Source organism: Cydia fagiglandana, chromosome 5, assembly GCF_963556715.1.
Source record: "Cydia fagiglandana chromosome 5, ilCydFagi1.1, whole genome shotgun sequence".
Lineage (NCBI taxonomy): Eukaryota > Metazoa > Arthropoda > Insecta > Lepidoptera > Tortricidae > Cydia > Cydia fagiglandana.
This window is the reverse complement of record NC_085936.1, coordinates 7,859,892-7,878,082: the sequence shown is the minus strand read 5'-3', so window position 1 is coordinate 7,878,082 and position 18,191 is coordinate 7,859,892. Positions and strand designations below refer to the sequence as shown.

General features: G+C 36.6%; 1 protein-coding gene across 2 annotated transcripts in view; it reads left to right on the top strand.

Moving 5' to 3' along the window:
- Window positions 1-18,191, top strand: part of LOC134664394 (S-adenosylmethionine synthase) — a 33,636-nt gene that overhangs the window by 10,893 nt on the left and 4,552 nt on the right. For both annotated transcript variants that reach the window (XM_063521017.1, XM_063521016.1), the window contains exons 6-8: window positions 10,082-10,168; window positions 15,291-15,422; window positions 16,653-16,835. In XM_063521017.1, the coding sequence (XP_063377087.1) occupies window positions 10,082-10,168; window positions 15,291-15,422; window positions 16,653-16,835 (402 nt within the window). The remainder of the gene's footprint in view (window positions 1-10,081; window positions 10,169-15,290; window positions 15,423-16,652; window positions 16,836-18,191) is intronic.

Here is an 18,191-nt window from a genome sequence, read left to right as displayed (position 1 = left end):
GTTTACAATAAATGGACAATAACATAAAAAAAGACAGTAGAGGTAACAACAGGCGGTCTTATCGCTTATGATATTGAGGTTTCTAATATCATTTATTTCTAAACTGAATAGTTTGCGCGAGAGACACTTCCAAAGTGGTAAAATGTGTGCACCCTCTCCCCCTTTAACTTCTAAAATAAATTTAACTTCGCACTGAATGATGACATCGTACGGGGCTTAAAGCCCCCGTAACGCAGTGAACTTGTTAAAGTCACATTAAAATTCCATTTTTCGAAATAGAGATTTCAACATTTAACTTTGCAAAAGTAGATAATTGAAATATTCTAAAAGCAATAAAAATAAATTAGGTTAGACTCGAGCTACAATGACATTAGTTTGGGTTCAAGGCAAGGTTGCAGGGCCCCAACAAGGGAAAAAAGGGGGAGGGACTGTTGGCCTGGCTCAGTGAGCCAGAACTCACCCACTTATTCCTACTACTGCCGTAAGCAGGTAATGAATTCCCAATGTATTAAGTTTAGGTTTAATAAATTATAAATATATTTTATTAATAACATAATAATATACAAATATGTATAAGCATAAAGTAATAAATAAGCCTACAGCTATTAATAATGTCCGTAATCTGTATAATCCCAAAATACGGATCCCTCGTATGTGGATGCTGCTTACATAATCTCGTCTGTCAAGGTGTTTCGGCAGGAAAGGCCTTGGCAGACTTATAAATTCCTGAAATGAGGGTTCATACCTACCGACTAGAATTGGTTTCATGGTGGTATCAGATGGGTTACTGTACGGTAACCGATGGTCATCTTGCTTATAATCTCGTCTGCCAAGGTGTTTCGGCAGGAAAAACCTTGGCAGACTTATATATTTCTAAAATGGGGGTTCATACCTACCGACTGGAATTGGTTTCATGGTGGTATCAGATGGGTTAGTGTAGGGTAACCGATGCCAACCTTGCTTACATAATCTCGTCTGCCGTGGTGTTACGGCAGGAAAAGCCTTGGCAGACTTGTATATTCCTAAAATGAGGGTTCATACCTACCGACTGGAATTGGTTTCATGGCGGTATCAGATGGGTTAGTGTACGGTAACCGATGGTCATCTTGTTTATAATCTCGTCTGCCAAGGTGTTTCGGCAGGAGAAACCTTGGCAGACTTATATATTCCTAAAATGGGGGTTCGTACCTACCGACTGGAATTGGTTTCATGGTGGTATCAGATGGGTTAGTGTAGGGTAACCGATGCCGACCTTGCTTACATAATCTCGTCTGCCAAGGTGTTTCGGCAGGAAAAGCCTTGGCAGACTTATATATTCCTGACATGAGGGTTCATACCTACCGACTGGAATTGGTTTCATGGTGGTATCAGATGGGTTAAATTAGGGGTCCCGTTGGCCATCTTTGAGAGCGTCTGCCAAGCACTTCCGAAAAAAAAATACAATAAATTTTGGGGTCCCCCCCAAAATTTATTGTATTTTTTTTCTATTTTTGTGTTTAAATCTTAATGCGGTTCACAGAATACATCTACTTACCAAGTTTCAACAGTTCTTATAGTTTCGGAAAAAAGTGGCTGTGACATACGGACGGACAGACAGACAGACATGACAAATCTATAAGGGTTCCGTTTTTTGCCATTTGGCTACGGAACCCTAAAAAGGAGATATTAATTCGGTTTTTTAATGTTTGATATCTCCGTCATTTTGGGATCGATATTGAAAAATATTTTTTTAGTTGAGTTGTAACTTGTAAGTATATACATACAGATTGGTTCCGTCTTTGTCAAAACCCAGTTCTGATGGTGAGATTTATGAGGAATCGAGGGCACTCTTCAAATCTTGTAAGGGTGGTTCACGTTTGTATGGGAAAAATTCAAACTCTAGCTAGAAGAAGCGGCACCCCCTCATTTTGTTACACTTATTATGTTGACAAAATACGCCAAGCATCTTGCAATCTTAATTACAAGGGGGTGCTCAAACACTTTGAAATTTTTCAAATTGTATGAAATCAAAAAAATAAATAAGTTACTATTTTTTTGATTTTTATGTAAGTAGTAGTTTTCACATTATTTGAAAGTGTGATTTATAAGATATTATTTTGAAAGAAAATGTTTTTCTACTTCAAAACTTATACATCACATGTGCAAATAGTGTGAAACCAGATATTTTAAATAAAATTCTGAATCATAATTACTCTTTTTGTTGGGTTTCAAACAACATACAAAATTTCAACGTGGTTAAGCACCACCTTGTATACTATACAAGGTGGTGCTTAACCACGTTGAAATTAGTGTTGAGTCGCTCACTCGCGAGGCACCTCATTTGTACCACTCATTTTGTTAATTTGTCGCAGTACTTCATACCGCAAAAATTTCTTACTCATCTATTCATTTTACTCATTTACTCGCGCGCATCACAAACACCTCTTGCCACACAAATCATTCACACACTTCAAATTTCAAAAAAACTCTTATCCTTTCAAATTCACTCGCGAACCTCAAAAACTCAACGCTCCTCACAACTTGCAAAAGAGTCCCTGGATGGCACGAGGCGCTAGGTGCTCGCCTGCTCGCCGACATAGAAAATTCAAAATGTCTCAAATGAAGAAACGAGTAATGGCCCACACTGTCAACTGCCGAACTACAAACCTTATTGCAACGACAAAAGGTCCACCGAGAAATGCGTTGAGTTTGTACCATTCACTGCCTCGCTGTGACGTCAACACCTCAAAAATCCTTTCAAAATGAAACAATGAATTAGAAATACCCAAAGAGGGAGTAAGACAGACACGCGCCGTACTTCAATATCGCCTCGCGTCACCACCGAAAATACGTTAAAAATTAAACACGAAAGACAACAAGCGTAAGCGCTGCAAGCTTTCATACATCTTAAGCCTTTTTGATCCTAACTTACTTGTCAAAATGGCGCGAGAAATCAGTCACCAAAAGGAAGTTCGTCGTGTTGCTTCTCTGTTGCACTTGTAAATTTGTACGTAAGTGTGACAGGGAGGCAACATGACGAACATGGATCGCGGTACGCACTCTGTATACCAGACAGGCATTTACGAAGCTTGCTTATAAACAGTAATCCTTTAGTGACTAAAATATTATTGAAATATAATACTGTAGCGTACACAATATATGATCATTTCAATAAGTTTCAAGTTTATTAAATAAAAAGTAAGTATAATTTGCATAGGTAAAATAAACATGTAGATGTAAATTATAACGATTTGAATTTGCAATACTTTTTATTAACATTATTTGTAAACGACTTCGGACTGACAAATTATGATTGTGACATATTTTTATTTATTTTGTTCGTTCGTACGTCACCTAATACCTAGTGATAATTCTTATAATTATACCAAAATAACAAAATATGGACATCGTTTTCGCCATTAAATTTACCCGCGGATCTTCCTTGGTGCCTTTTGCATGAAAAAATGAAATGTAAATGTAGCCGGCGGCGGCCGGAGCGAATGGTGCTTTGTTTAATATCATATTGATGATATTACTGTTAAATTATCTGAAGTGGTAAGTTAGTCACTTCTATATAATAATGACTTGTGAAAATATTGAATTTGTTCTCCTTAGTTTGTTAAAAATGTGGTAGTTTTATGGTTATGAAATATATCACTACATATTATGAAACAAAGTCCCCCGCCGCGTCTGTCTGTATGTGTGTTTGTTTGTATGTTCGCGATAAACTCAAAAACGATTGGACGGATTTCCATGCGGTTTTCACCTATCAATAGAGTGATTCTTCAGGAAGGTTTAGGTGTATGTATAATTTGTTAACCCGTGCGAAGCCGGAGCGGGTCGCTCTCGCTAGTGATTATTATACTTAAAACTATATCAAGTAGCAAGGAGGAGGACAAAACAATCTAACAATCTAAAGAGCTAAATTAGAAAAAGTTTCATAAAAGCAGCAAATTAAGTTACTATGTGGGATCTTTCTCCTATTAGTTCTATTCTTACCTTCTACCTCCAGAATTGCACTCCTTAATTATTATTATTTATTAATTTACAAAGGAAGTGATGAATACATTAATATGTATATTTATTAAATATTTTTGTCACCATTGGCCCGTTGGATTAATAGAATAGTCGACGCTGAAAATATGCTAGTACCTCACCTCATTTGAAGTAAGACATTGTAACACCTCATTTTAGAAAATGAGGTACTCATACAAACTCATTTAAAATTGATGTCCTACCCATTGTATAGTTCGTTTTTTTAGCATTAGAAAGAACTTGCAAGAAGGTAAGCGATCTTAGCATGTCTTTTAATTGAAAAACGCTTTTCAAAATTCAAAAACTATTACTTATGAAAGCAGACGACACATCAAGATTGTTTACCTAATTTCTAATGCTAAAAAAAAACGAAGTAAAGTTGAGATAAATTAAGAAACTTTTACACCAAGTTTCTTAATTTATCTCAACTATAATCTCAATTTATCAACATAATAAGTATAACAAAATAAGGGGGTGCCCCTTAGGAAAAAAAAATGTTTTTTGAACCACCCTAACATATAGTGATACTGGTGTATTTTAAACAAACCAAGCATTTACATTCAGAATTGTGACATTTGATGAAGTGAAACTGCTGATGATGATCAGAATGGAACTCTTCAACGACGCATAGCTCATGTTTGGGGATGTGTCTTCGTTATGTTTGTTAAGCACGTTAGATTTTTAAGTCATATTTTCGTGAAGCTCAAGTTCTGATGATGGGATCCATAAGGAATCGAGGGAACTCTACAAATCTTAATGGCATTGTATAGTGACTCTTGTATTTTCATCAGGCAAACAAGGATTTACATTAAGAACAGTGGCATTTGATGAAGTGGTATTGCTGATGGTGATCAGAACGGAACTCCTCGACGACTTGTCTTTTTCTAATTGATTGTTAAGCAAGTTACCCCACTGGCAAAACAAGCAAGATTTTGAATTCGACTTCTACCTGAACCTGGACCCGGACGCGGACCCGGACTCGAGATCACGAATTCGGACACGGACCCGTTTTCTATTTGGTTGGTGTAAATGGAGTTGGTGAATTTTTTGATCAATTCGGGCGAAAACTGGAAGGTTAGGTATCATAAAATGTTCATGAAGAGAAATTGTAAGAGATGGTATCATTACCAACAACTGTGGAAAATACTGTTTAGTTACTCTTTATTTAAAAATAGCAAAATCAAATTGCATAATTTCATTCGTTTTCTCCACTGTACACAGAATAAGTAATGATATTTAGACTAGACAAAAAAATTCAAAATCGCTCTCCTTCTTGATGCGACTGGCAAATCATATTACTTTTTGGAAACCGGGTTTTTTAACCTAATTAGACCCCGCTGAATCCGATCCGGTTGCTCGATCGAAATCTTGACCGGAGGTGAGATATTTGACATTAAAGGTCAGTTTTTTTCGTTTTTCGTAAATAACTCTTAAACGGTGGTGTATAGCAAAAAATGTTCTATTACATAAGTAATATGCATAAAATTGCCTACAAGAAAGATTCAGTACAATTTTTCGCTAGGATCAATATTAAAAGAGATTTTAACGCGGGAAATTTAATTATAATCACTTCTAAGGTCCAGTTTTTTAGGTTTTCGTAAATAACTCATAAACGGTGGCCAATATCAAAAAATGTTGTTAGACGATAATAATCTACACAAAATTTTGAACAAAAAAGATTCAGTACACTTTTTGCAGGGATCAATATTTAAAAAGATAATAAAGAGGGAAAGTTAATTATACTAAATTCTAAGGTTCCTTGTTTTTATTTTTTCGTAAATAATTTGAAAAGTATGACTCATAGCAAAAAAAATCTTATACATAAATAATAAACGTAAAATTTCCTACAAGAAACATGCAGTACACTTTTCGCTAGGATCAATATTCAAAAAGACAAAGCAGCGGGTAAGTTAATTATAATCAATTTTAAAGTCCCTTTTTAGTTTTTTGTAAATAACTCGTAAACGGTGTCCCATAGCGAAATAGGTTTTTAAGAATAAATTATCTACATAAAATTTCCTCCAAAAAACATCTAGAACACTTTTCTCTAGGATCAATATTTCAAGCGATATTAAAGGAAGAAAGTTAATTACAATCAGTTCACAGGTCACTTTTTTTTAGTTTTTCGTAAATAACTCGTAAACGGTGGCCCGTTGCAAAACAATATTCTACATAAATATTAAACATAAAATTGTCCACAAAAAAGGTTCTGTACACTTTTTCGCTACGATCAATATTTAAAGAGGTATTAAAGGGGGTAAGTTAATTATAATCAATTTCCAGGTCCCTATTTTTAGGTTTACGTCTATATAGGTAAAGAACTATTTTATTTTATTTTATTTTCAAAATTTAGACCCAGTAGTTTCGGAGATAAAGGGGGGGGGGGTATTTTTTTGTATTTTAATGTTTTATTTTGGGGAAGGGGGCTTTCTCTCCGATACTACTGGGTCTAAAATTTTGAAAAGATATACAGAATAGAATCTATAGATGACAGAAAAACCTATTAGAATTATGTAGTCAAGCGCGAGTCGGACATTACTTAGTTTTTGAACCGATCCCTACAGGTTTTTTAAAGGCAATTCACTCGCGTTTAACATATAAAATACACTGTTAAAAATTGGGTAATGTACGGAACCCTTGCAAGGCGAGTCCGACTCGCGCTTGGCCGGTTTTTATTCATTTTGAGGTACGGAACCCTAAAAAGAGAAAAGCGTTCCATATGTCTTTCGTAGAAAATTTTATATCGATTATTTATTTACAAGAACATTAAGAACTTATTTTGCTATGAGGCTTATTTTACGAGTCATTTGCGAAATCCTAAAAATAGGGACCTGGAAATTGATTATAATTAACTTACCCCCTTTAATATCTCTTTAAATATTGATCGTAGCGAAAAAGTGTACAGAACCTTTTTTGTGGACAATTTTATGTAGAATATTGTTTTGCAACGGGCCACCGTTTACGAGTTATTTACGAAAAACTAAAAAAAGTGACCTGTGAGCTGATTGTAATTAACTTTCTTCCTTTAATATCGCTTGAAATATTGATCCTAGAGAAAAGTGTTCTAGATGTTTTTTGGAGGAAATTTTATGTAGATAATTTATTCTTAAAAACCTATTTCGCTATGGGACACCGTTTACGAGTTATTTACAAAAAACTAAAAAGGGACTTTAAAATTGATTATAATTAACTTACCCGCTGCTTTGTCTTTTTAAATATTGATCCTAGCGAAAAGTGTTCTGCATGTTTCTTGTAGGAAATTTTACGTTTATTATTTATGTATAAGTTTTTATTTTGCTATGAGTCATACTTTTCAAATTATTAACGAAAAAATAAAAACAAGGAACCTTAGAATTTATTATAATTAACTTTCCCTCTTTATTATCTTTTTAAATATTGATCCCTGCGAAAAGTATACTGAATCTTTTTTGTTCAAAATTTTGTGTAGATTATTAACGTCTAACAACATTTTTTGATATTGGCCACCGTTTATGAGTTATTTATGAAAACCTAAAAAACGGGACCTTAGAAGTGATTATAATTAAATTTCCCGCGTTAAAATCTCTTTGAATATTGATCCTAGCGAAAAATTGTACTGAATCTTTCTTGTAGGCAATTTTATGCAGAATACTTATGTTATAGAACATTTTTTGCTATGTGCCACCGTTTAAGAGTTATTTACGAAAAACGAAAAAAAGGGACCTTTAATGTCAAATATCTCACTTCCGGTCAAGATTTCGATCGAGCAACCGGCAAATTCGGATTCAGCGGGATCTAATTAGGTTAAAAAACCCGGTTGCCAAAAAGTTATATGCTTTGCCAGGCGAAATAGATTTTATGAAAAATATGACCAGTCTAATTACTATATATGTTCAGAATATTATTTGAATAAACTTATGATAGGATACTTAGGATAGGAAATAAATGTGTGTTTTTATATCTTTAAACCCAATTACTAAGTAGACTGCACATACATTAAAGTCACATTAAAATTCCATTTTGCGAAATAGAGATTTCAACCTTTAACTTTGCAAAAGTAGATAATTGAAATATTCTAAAAGCAATAAAAATAGATTAGGTTAGATTCGAGCTACAATGACATTAGTTTGGGTTCAAGGCAAGGTTGCAGGGCCTCAACAAGGGAAAAAAGGGGGAGGGACTGTTGGCCTGGCTCAGTGAGCCAGAACTGACCCACTTATCCCTACTACTGCCGTAAGCAGGTAATGAATTCCCAATGTATTAAGTTTAGGTTTAATAAACTATAAATATATTTTATTAATAACATAATAATATACAAATATGTATAAGCATAATGTAATAAATAAGCCTACAGCTATTAATAATGTCCGTAATCTGTATAATCCCAAAATACGGATCCCTCGTATGTGGATGCTGCTTACATAATCTCGTCTGTCAAGGTGTTTCGGCAGGAAAAACCTTGGCAGACTTATATATTTCTAAAATGGGGGTTCATATCTACCAACTGGAATTGGTTTCATGGTGGTATCAGATGGGTTAGTGTAGGGTAACCGATGCCGACCTTGCTTACATAATCTCGTCTGCCATGGTGTTACGGCAGGAAAAGCCTTGGCAGACTTATATATTCCTGAAATGAGGGTTCATACCTACCGACTGGAATTGGTTTCATGGCGGTATCAGATGGGTTAGTGTACGGTAACCGATGGTCATCTTGTTTATAATCTCGTCTGCCAAGGTGTTTCGGCAGGAAAAACCTTGGCAGACTTATATATTCCTAAAATGGGGGTTCGTACCTACCGACTGGAATTGGTTTCATGGTGGTATCAGATGGGTTAGTGTAGGGTAACCGATGCCGACCTTGCTTACATAATCTCGTCTGCCAAGGTGTTTCGGCAGGAAAAGCCTTGGCAGACTTATATATTCCTGACATGAGGGTTCATACCTACCGACTGGAATTGGTTTCATGGTGGTATCAGATGGGTTAAATTAGGGGTCCCGCTGGCCACCTTTGAGAGCGTCTGCCAAGCACTTCCGGCAAAAAAAATACTGGCAGACTTCGCTTTTATGTGTCTACATGTAAATTTCTAACTGCTGCCATAACTATTATTTCGGTATCAGATGGGTTAAATCAGCCCCCTTTTTTCGCACCGGAAGTGGCCTTCTTTTTCGTACTTTCGGCAAGTTCCGCCGTGGCAGACTATCGAATTCGGACTTAGCATCACTTTTATGGTTTCCCATTGTGTATTTCATCGTGGTATCAAGTCGGTTAGAAAATTTGCGGCCGGCTCTTCTACTATAAAGTACTTCATGTTAAAAATATCGTACATAAATCATTCGTTATCAACTAGAGCATGTGCTCAAAAGCGAATATTAAAAGTTATTGCCGAGAGATCTCGTTGCCAGGGGATCATATGACAAAACACGTCGGCAGTATCGTTCACGGGTACTATGTCTCAACAATAACGCTCGCAAGTGATAAAATTGACACCGTCTGCCAGCGTTCGAGTTGATCAAATTAATGTGCGGACAAGACGACAAGACCACACGCCATGTTTCAATTTTACTCCATTTGTTGGTATAACATTAAATTGACTGTTAGTTAACCTTTTGAGACGTGTCTGGAAGGAGACGCGACGCCATTTGACGTAGTTTAGTGATAAAATTGCTTTCACGGGTATCTTTTTGTTTTACTTTTCTTATCTACTTCTTATGCAGTTCTATTATTAGCATTATTAAGTTTTCGCTCGATATCACTCTACTGTGTCTATTCCTTATCTATGGTGTTATTGAGAGATGGATAGGTATTATAAGCATCATACTATTGTGCTGTTTTTCATATCGACTTTATTCTGTTAAAGTTAAGGTACAACATTGAATGTATAAAAACCATCTGCCAATCACAAACGAGAGAATTAGTAATTACTTTTCTTGCGGATTATTCGCCTGTACCCTTACGTATTATCTGTAAAAATATTATGTCAATGTTCATTGGATTTAATACTTTGGGGCATGGCAAATAAGTTCTTAATTGACTGATTATACCTAATCAAAATCAGAGGCTTCTTTCAAACATGAGAGTAATTTTCAGGTGACCTGCGAATACATCTTCGCCGGCGGCGCGACGGTGCCACAGAGGGTCCACACTGTCGTCGTTTCTCTACAGCACTCCGAAAAGGTAACCATTTCTACCTTACCTCATAATCATAACAAAAGACTCCAGCAACACTTACTCGTCCGGGTTATTGTTCCTATGTAGAGCCTTCACTAGGCTTTAACACATTCAGTGAAACCCGACTATCGGGCATTTTATGATCATGGTACTGCTTTATATGACGAATTTTTTTGTGGCCTGGCGCGGATGTCTTGTTTGGCCGGGTGGCTTTAAATGTGTTAAGAAAAAATAAATAAACTTAATCTCATGCGACATCCCTCGATCTGTACTGGTCTGGGTCGTAGGAGAAAATCCTTCGACCAAGGAAATAAATTACCATCTCCTCTCGACTCAATATGAAATCTTTAACGGGCATAAAACACTCAACACATACATATTTAAGTGTTGTCATTCAACACTTAAATATGTTATTATAATCAATATGAAATCCTTAACGGGTATAAAGGTATCATAAATACGCAAAATTGAACTCTATCACTTGGGAATAGAGCCTAAAATCATTGTGGGAAATATATTCCGCCTTATAAAGGCTTAAATAAACGAAGCTCATTAAACTGAAGTTGTTGTCCTGGTAATCCCATTAGGTTTCAACAATGTTTTCAACGATTTCGGTTCGAATTACTAAAATAGTTCCGTCACTGCGGTAGGGGGTCGTAAGACCCCATGCAAAGTATGGTTAATTGCGAGTTACGCTAATTGCCGCAGCGATGGTGTTAATACATAGCCTAAGTAATAATGTACATATTAATAATCTGCGCACTTCATACACACTCGTAATGATTATGACGAAATGTTGTGTAATCAACTAATCATAAAAATTACTTGCAACTTGTAAAACCTTGTTGGAATTATGAAAATTGCTCAATGGTAATACGGAAGCTTGGCGCCTGGTTGACCTTCCTGATAATGTTATAAAATGTCCCTGATAAATTAAATCGGCAAACTTTTGAGAAGAGCCAACATAAATTTTATTAAATTTATGTACGGTGATTAAATTTATCTAAAACGTACATTAAATTTCATTGATATTTATTTTAAGCAATGTAAGATTCTTCAAATTTCAAATCACTTCATTGCCAAAACATGATAATTGATAAGTTGATCGTTACAAAAATATGTAGGTATACTAACTTATATTAGAATCCCACCAAAAACATAAATGTAAAAAAGGAGAGCCAAGTTCAATACAAAAATTATGCTTGGCTGTGGGGCTCGCCGCAAAAAGAATGGAGATCTAAATGAGTGCCACTGCCAAGTTCTATGCAAAATCCAAATATGTATTTATAGGAACAAAATAACATTATAAACAAGTATTAAACTCTATTTCTTTGCTTTATTGGATACCTATAACAATTGCTGTTATTTAAAAAAATGTGAGATCTTAAAGTAGGTTAGATTTGACTTGGCCAGTTTTCATTATATCAATCATTTTATATATATTGTAATTCTGATAAAACCTGGCCAAGCCAAATCTAACCTACTTTAAGATCTCACATTTTTTTAAATAACAGCAATTGTTATAGGTATCCAATAAAGCAAAGAAATAGAGTTTAATACTTGTTTATAATGTTATTTTGTTCCTATAAATACATATTTGGATTTTGCATAGAACTTGGCAGTGGCACTCATTTAGATCTCCATTCTTTTTGCGGCGAGCCCCACAGCCAAGCATAATTTTTGTATTGAACTTGGCTCTCCTTTTTTACATTTATGTTTTTGGTGGGATATCAATACTTTTTGTAAAGAAAACTAGGCAGGTATTGAGATTTAATGTTTTTTCTTGTGTTTCCGCTGTATGGTTTTTACTTCTGTTCTTTGTATAATTATGTGGTGCCGCGCGCCGCCGACGACACACCGTTGGCCGGTTGTTTAGAGCGTATTACGAGTTTTTTGTATGGGGACACCACTTATTTTTTGACTAAACTTTATTTTAATATAGCAAATATAATAATACATATATTGGGGTAGTTTCAAATATCTGCTTGTAACGGTTCCAACGCTACAATAAAAAAATATTTTTTTGTATGGGGACCCCCCCTATTTTTTAACTTCTTTTTATTTTTAGATTTTTTCCTACGCTTACACACAATAACCGAGCTGGATTCCAAATTTCATCCTTCTAGGTCATCTGGAAGTAGGTTAGGTTTAGGTACTTATATGTCAGTCCCAATAAAAAATGTTTTTTTTGTATGGGGACCCCCCCTACTTTTAAACTTTATTTTATTTTTAGATTTTTTCCTACGGTTACACACAATAACCGAGCTGGATTCCAAATTTCATCTTTCTAGGTCATCTGGAAGTAGGTTAGGTTTAGGTACTATAAGTCATAAGTCAGTCTTAAAATTTACGACTTTTTGACCTTCATACCTTTATAACCGTTTGAGCTAGCTTCATGAAATTTGGGCTTCTAGATATCCTTATGGATATAATTAAACACACGTAGTTTTATGTGTTTACGTCAAAGATGTTTTGAGTTATAGAAGGGTCAAAAGTGGCACCAAGTGGTTCGTGTAATATTACACTCGGCGCTGGCTAGCCAGTTCCTTTGCTTGAACTTGGCTTGACACGCTGCCGCGTGTCTAGATCTAGGCTAAATATAACATAGTTTTGTACCGACTTTAATAAAATACAATATCCATTCAACCCAAGGTGTATTTATCGCTTAATACCAATATTGAATATATCTATCAGGAATATTTTTTATGTATGCAAAGATCCCTTTTTTATCGCTTTTAAGTGGATGACGATTCATTTTTACGTAACTATACGAAATAGTAAGGTCAAATTATCATCATTTATATATAATCTTATCCTGTTTCGAATTATATGGTCACACGCGAGACTATCTAAATCGCGAATGATATTGCGCGCGTGTATGAGTTCAACAAGCCTTTAAAACAAATTGATTAGGCTTGCTTGATAAACAATTATTCATACGCCTATAACGTGAAAGATAAGGTTTCTAACGCATGTTGTTACGTCAGTTTCTTGGCTTATCAGACATCAGTTTAAACCGTGCCACGGCGTGGGAGTATGTTTAGATTGCCTCAAGTATCAATCCTACATCAGCACGTTCAACTCGTGTCAACTTATAGATACCAGATTTCAGATCATTTATTCATAAATAAAACATATTTATAAGTCAAATAAATAGGTACCATAGTTCATAATTAATCAATTTACATTATGTGTTATTTTATCTTAAAATTATTTAGGTTAAAGTTATTTTGATTATACTCTTTACAACATAGTCGTAGGAGGTTAAAAGCATTTTTATACTTGTAATAAAAAACCGGGCAAGTGCGAGTCGCACTCGCGCACGAAGGGTTCCGTACCATAATGCAAAAAAAAAACAAAAAAAAGCAAAAAGAAAACGGTCACCCATCCAAGTACTGACCCCTCCCGACGTTGCTTAACTTTGGTCAAAAATCACGTTTGTTGTATGGGAGCCCCATTTAAATCTTTATTTTATTCTGTTTTTAGTATTTGTTGTTATAGCGGCAACAGAAATACATCATCTGTGAAAATTTCAACTGTCTAGCTATCACGGTTCGTGAGATACAGCCTGGTGACAGACGGACGGACGGACGGACGGACGGACAGCGAAGTCTTAGTAATAGGGTCCCGTTTTACCCTTTGGGTACGGAACCCTAAAAACGTCAAGATTTTCAAACCGGACAGAAAATTCATTAACAACTCGGTTAAAGAGGTGTAATTTTATAAATTGCTAATATTATGTTCATTGTCCAAGTCCATGTAACTGTAAACAAAATGAACCGTTTAGTATGATACAGATTAGAACTTATGTGAAATGGTCTATCCTGCCTAGCCTATAGTTCGCATTAGAAATAAGGTAAACAATCTTGATGTGTCTTTTAATTGAAAAACATATTTTAAAAATAAGTTACGGCAAATATGTAACAATTATGAATCAAATACGATCATTTATATTCTTCTGCTTTCATAAGTAATAGTTTTTGATTTTTAAAAAGCGTTTTTCAATTAAAAGACATGTCAAGATGGCTTACCTTCTTGCAAGTTCTTTCTAATGCTAAAAAACGAACTATAGACCCCACGTCCTATGTAAGTCCTTGGAAAAACAGTAGTATATATTTACATAGTAACCATACCTACTAGAACCATTGTTATTTCAAATGGGTGTCTACTTAGTAATCAGTAAATAATTAAATTAGTATTCAAAATATGTCGGGTAATGTAATATACAATGCAATTTTACGTTGTTTTGAGTAACAGGCGTGGTGCACTTACAATATAACATTCGTAACTAGGATACATAAGAATGTCTTATTATGTTTTTTTTTACTTGTCTGACGCGCGATGACCTTAACGCTGGTAGATACGTTTCGATGTTGTATGAAGTAAATTAACTTTGTTACCTTTTCACAACTAAATTACTGACCGATTTTAAATTAAGATTATGTAGAAAACTAAAGATTTAGTGATTGATATAGGTTACTTTAATTTTGCAATCGATCACCTAGGGGGAAAATGAAATGTTGTAAACCGACTGAGTTATTTATACTTTATTACAATATTATAAATATTATAACAAGGTGCAAAACTGGTAAGGGCTTGTGCACAAATCACGCGAGGTTCGATGGGGGGAGGGGGGGTCACGAAAAACTCACGATAGATCACGTTGGGGGAGGGGGGTATAAGGAAACCTCACGTGTATTTTTCTACAGTAAACGAAACTAAGAAAAAAATACCTATCACATGAGTAGATGCTTTTTTTCGGTTTCGTTAAACATAAATCTCCACTCTACACTTCAAAATAGCGAGTATCTTTAACGAAAATAGATAAATAAACAATATTTTCTAAATACAACACTATTTATCTTAAAATTAGGTCGAATGAAAAAAATTAAAATAAATACACGTGAGGTTGCGTGCGTGGAGGGGGGGTAGCCAAAAACCTCACCAAATATCACCAAGGGGGAGGGGGGGTCAAAAAGTAGCCGAAAATACGTCGTGTGATTTGTGCACAACCCCTAATACGTATGTTGTTTCACATTTGGCATTGTGTATAAAAATCAACCATAACAACGAAATAACTTTCACTTTTCCTATTATCACGATGCTTACAAGATAAATCAATGTGCAGATAACTCTGGAGACGCTTCGAGAGGAAATCCGTGAGAAGGTCATCAAGGAAGTGATCCCCGCCCAGTACCTAGACGAGAGAACCGTCGTGCACATCAACCCTTGCGGGCTCTTCATCATCGGAGGACCACAGGTAACCTTTTTAATATAGTTGGAGTTTATAGAAAGAAATATTACAGCGTTTTCTTTATAGCCTTGAATCACGCCCAGGAGACCAAAGCAGGCGTGGCTCCGCGATTTCGTCGCTTTGCTACAGGTAACTAAAAGTACATCCGTTCCATACCAATTTTGGTAGCTAGCCAACAAAGCTGCGCGTGGCGCTGTCGCCACCTAGCGGCCATATCTGTCCTGATCGTAACAGACGCGTTTTGTTAGAGAGTGAGTCTTCTGTACCTAGTACTATTATTTATTCTGTGACCAAAGGTAATCTTCAACACTGATTTCGTAGAACAGTAGTGAAGTGTTATGGATCAATAACACAATTTAAGTGCGCGCGAAATGCCTACTGGTGAAGCGACATGGGTATCTTTTTTCACTAATGGTGGCTAGACCTAAGTAAAGGTTAGGACTAGGAACCATCGCTTTTGGCGCAAGGACCATTTTCGTTCTTCTTGCAACGTGATAAAGTCTACAAATAGTTCGATACGTGTGTTGCTGTTAGTAGAATTTCATCTAGTGAAACTAAGTATGAAACTGATTGTCAGGAATCTGGAAGATATCTAAGTAGCTTAATGTTGGTCGCGAAATTGTTGAATTTGATTGTTATGAAAAATCACACATATAATAACATGTTTTGCTGACTTGTTTTGAATTTGATAATAAATTTCTACCCGGACGTGATATAACGTTTCAGTGTATGATTTCATAACATAGAAATTTAAAATATCTGCCTATCAGAAATGCCAATGTTATGATAACCCATGACTGTGCTTCCACTTTTTTTTTTCTAGATGTTTTGTCTAGATGTAGATAGTTTTTTTACACAACTAGTTATCTGCAAGGATACTTTTAAAGTTAGAAATATTATATAGGTATACAAGCATCAAGCGGTTTATCATTCGATAAATTACCAATAATATCCGTATGTCCCCGTCTTTATCATTCATCTATCTGAAAAAGAAAATTGAACAGAAGTGGGCTAAAACGGTGAATTCCCTTGTGGCAGGCGTGGCTCACTCCGCGATTTCGCCGCTTTGCAACAGGTACATCCGTTCCACACCAATTTTGGTGGCTAGCCATAAGCCGCGCGTGGCGCTGACGCCATCTAGCGGCCATATCTGTCTTGATCTTAACAGACGTGTTTTTTTAGAGAGTGAGTCTTCTGTACGTAGTAGTATTATTTATTCTGTGCTTGTGGTTCCAGTCTGACGCGGGGCTGACGGGGCGCAAGATCATCGTGGACACGTACGGCGGGTGGGGCGCGCACGGCGGCGGCGCCTTCTCCGGCAAGGACTTCACCAAGGTGGACCGCTCCGCCGCCTACGCCGCGCGCTGGGTCGCCAAGTCGCTCGTCAAGGCCGGCCTCTGCCGCCGCTGCATGGTCCAGGTACGGCACTCATCACCTCATCACTTCAACCCTGTGCCGTGTGGTGCCGGCATCAGAAACGAATAGCACCACCCCATCTCGTCCCGTGGGTGTCGTAGAAGGAGACTAAAGGAAAACTGGCGACAGATATGCATATGAGCAAGGCTCGCCCGTATCCTTAGCGGGGTCCTTGCTCACAAGAGCTGTGCGCGCGCCACATCGAAAAAAAATCACTTCAACCCTGTAAGCCAAAACTATCAGAACTTCGTTGCCAGACTAAAAAATTCTTCTTATTTTGAGTGACTTACAGATGTAGTGCATAATACTTTACCATTGTGTTTTCACGGAAACGCACGAACGTGTTATGCTATTTCAATCGGTCTCAGTACAAAAAGTTCTTGAGGTTGGCTGAAGTAGCATGACATGATAAATGCGAACGTTTCTGAGAAAATACGATGGCAAAGGATTATACATTACATATGTACAGTCAACAGCACAAGTTGCTAAACGGGCGAGGTGTTCAAAATCACCTTGACACTCTCTTATTCTCTTTACAATAAAGTCCTGTCAAGATCATTTTGAACACCTGGCCCGCTTAGCAACTTCTGCCGCTGACTATACATTCTTCCTATTTATGTATCTTTCTTCACATGCTAGTAGAGTGGAGGTAAGAATGGGAACTCGCGTCATGTTGCTTTGATAATTTCGACCGCGACTGCAGAACCGTAGCCCCATATGCAGTCGGTTCCGAGTGAGAGAGAGAGGCAATACTGATCTGCGGTAGGACGACACGTCGCTCGGCGATGCGCTACTGGCTTCGTGTCGCTGACTTCGAACAGAAATATAAATATATAGAAACCAGTCGTGTTGCCACGACGTCTGCAGTCGCCACACGGGTTCCAACTTTCATTATCATTCACGATGAACTGCGAATTTGACAAATCTAACCTTTAACGACATGACAATACGAACCAAGGCACGCGTCTTCGTAAATGACACCATCTTACCTTAAGCCGCCCGACCTAAGTGTCAATGGGTGTTGCCGACGTTTCTCATATAAATAAACAAATTTATTCTCATAAAGACAAGCACACATAGATGTTGTATAAAAACTTATAAACCAAAATTATACTAAATGAATAAAAATCAAACCTAAACTACAATAAAAAATCGCCCCTCGGCAAGGTACCGTAGACGCTGGCAGCATTACCCCGCTGAATTGCAATGCTTATGCGTTGTGCGAGGAAGCTGCCAGCTCTACGGTCCCCAGTTACATCCACCAGCCTCTTTGTTAATGCGCCGAAAAATTTCAGAGCACCGGGACCCCAAGGGCCGAGTGTTTCTACACCAAAAGGGGTAAAACTGTATTCTTGCCCG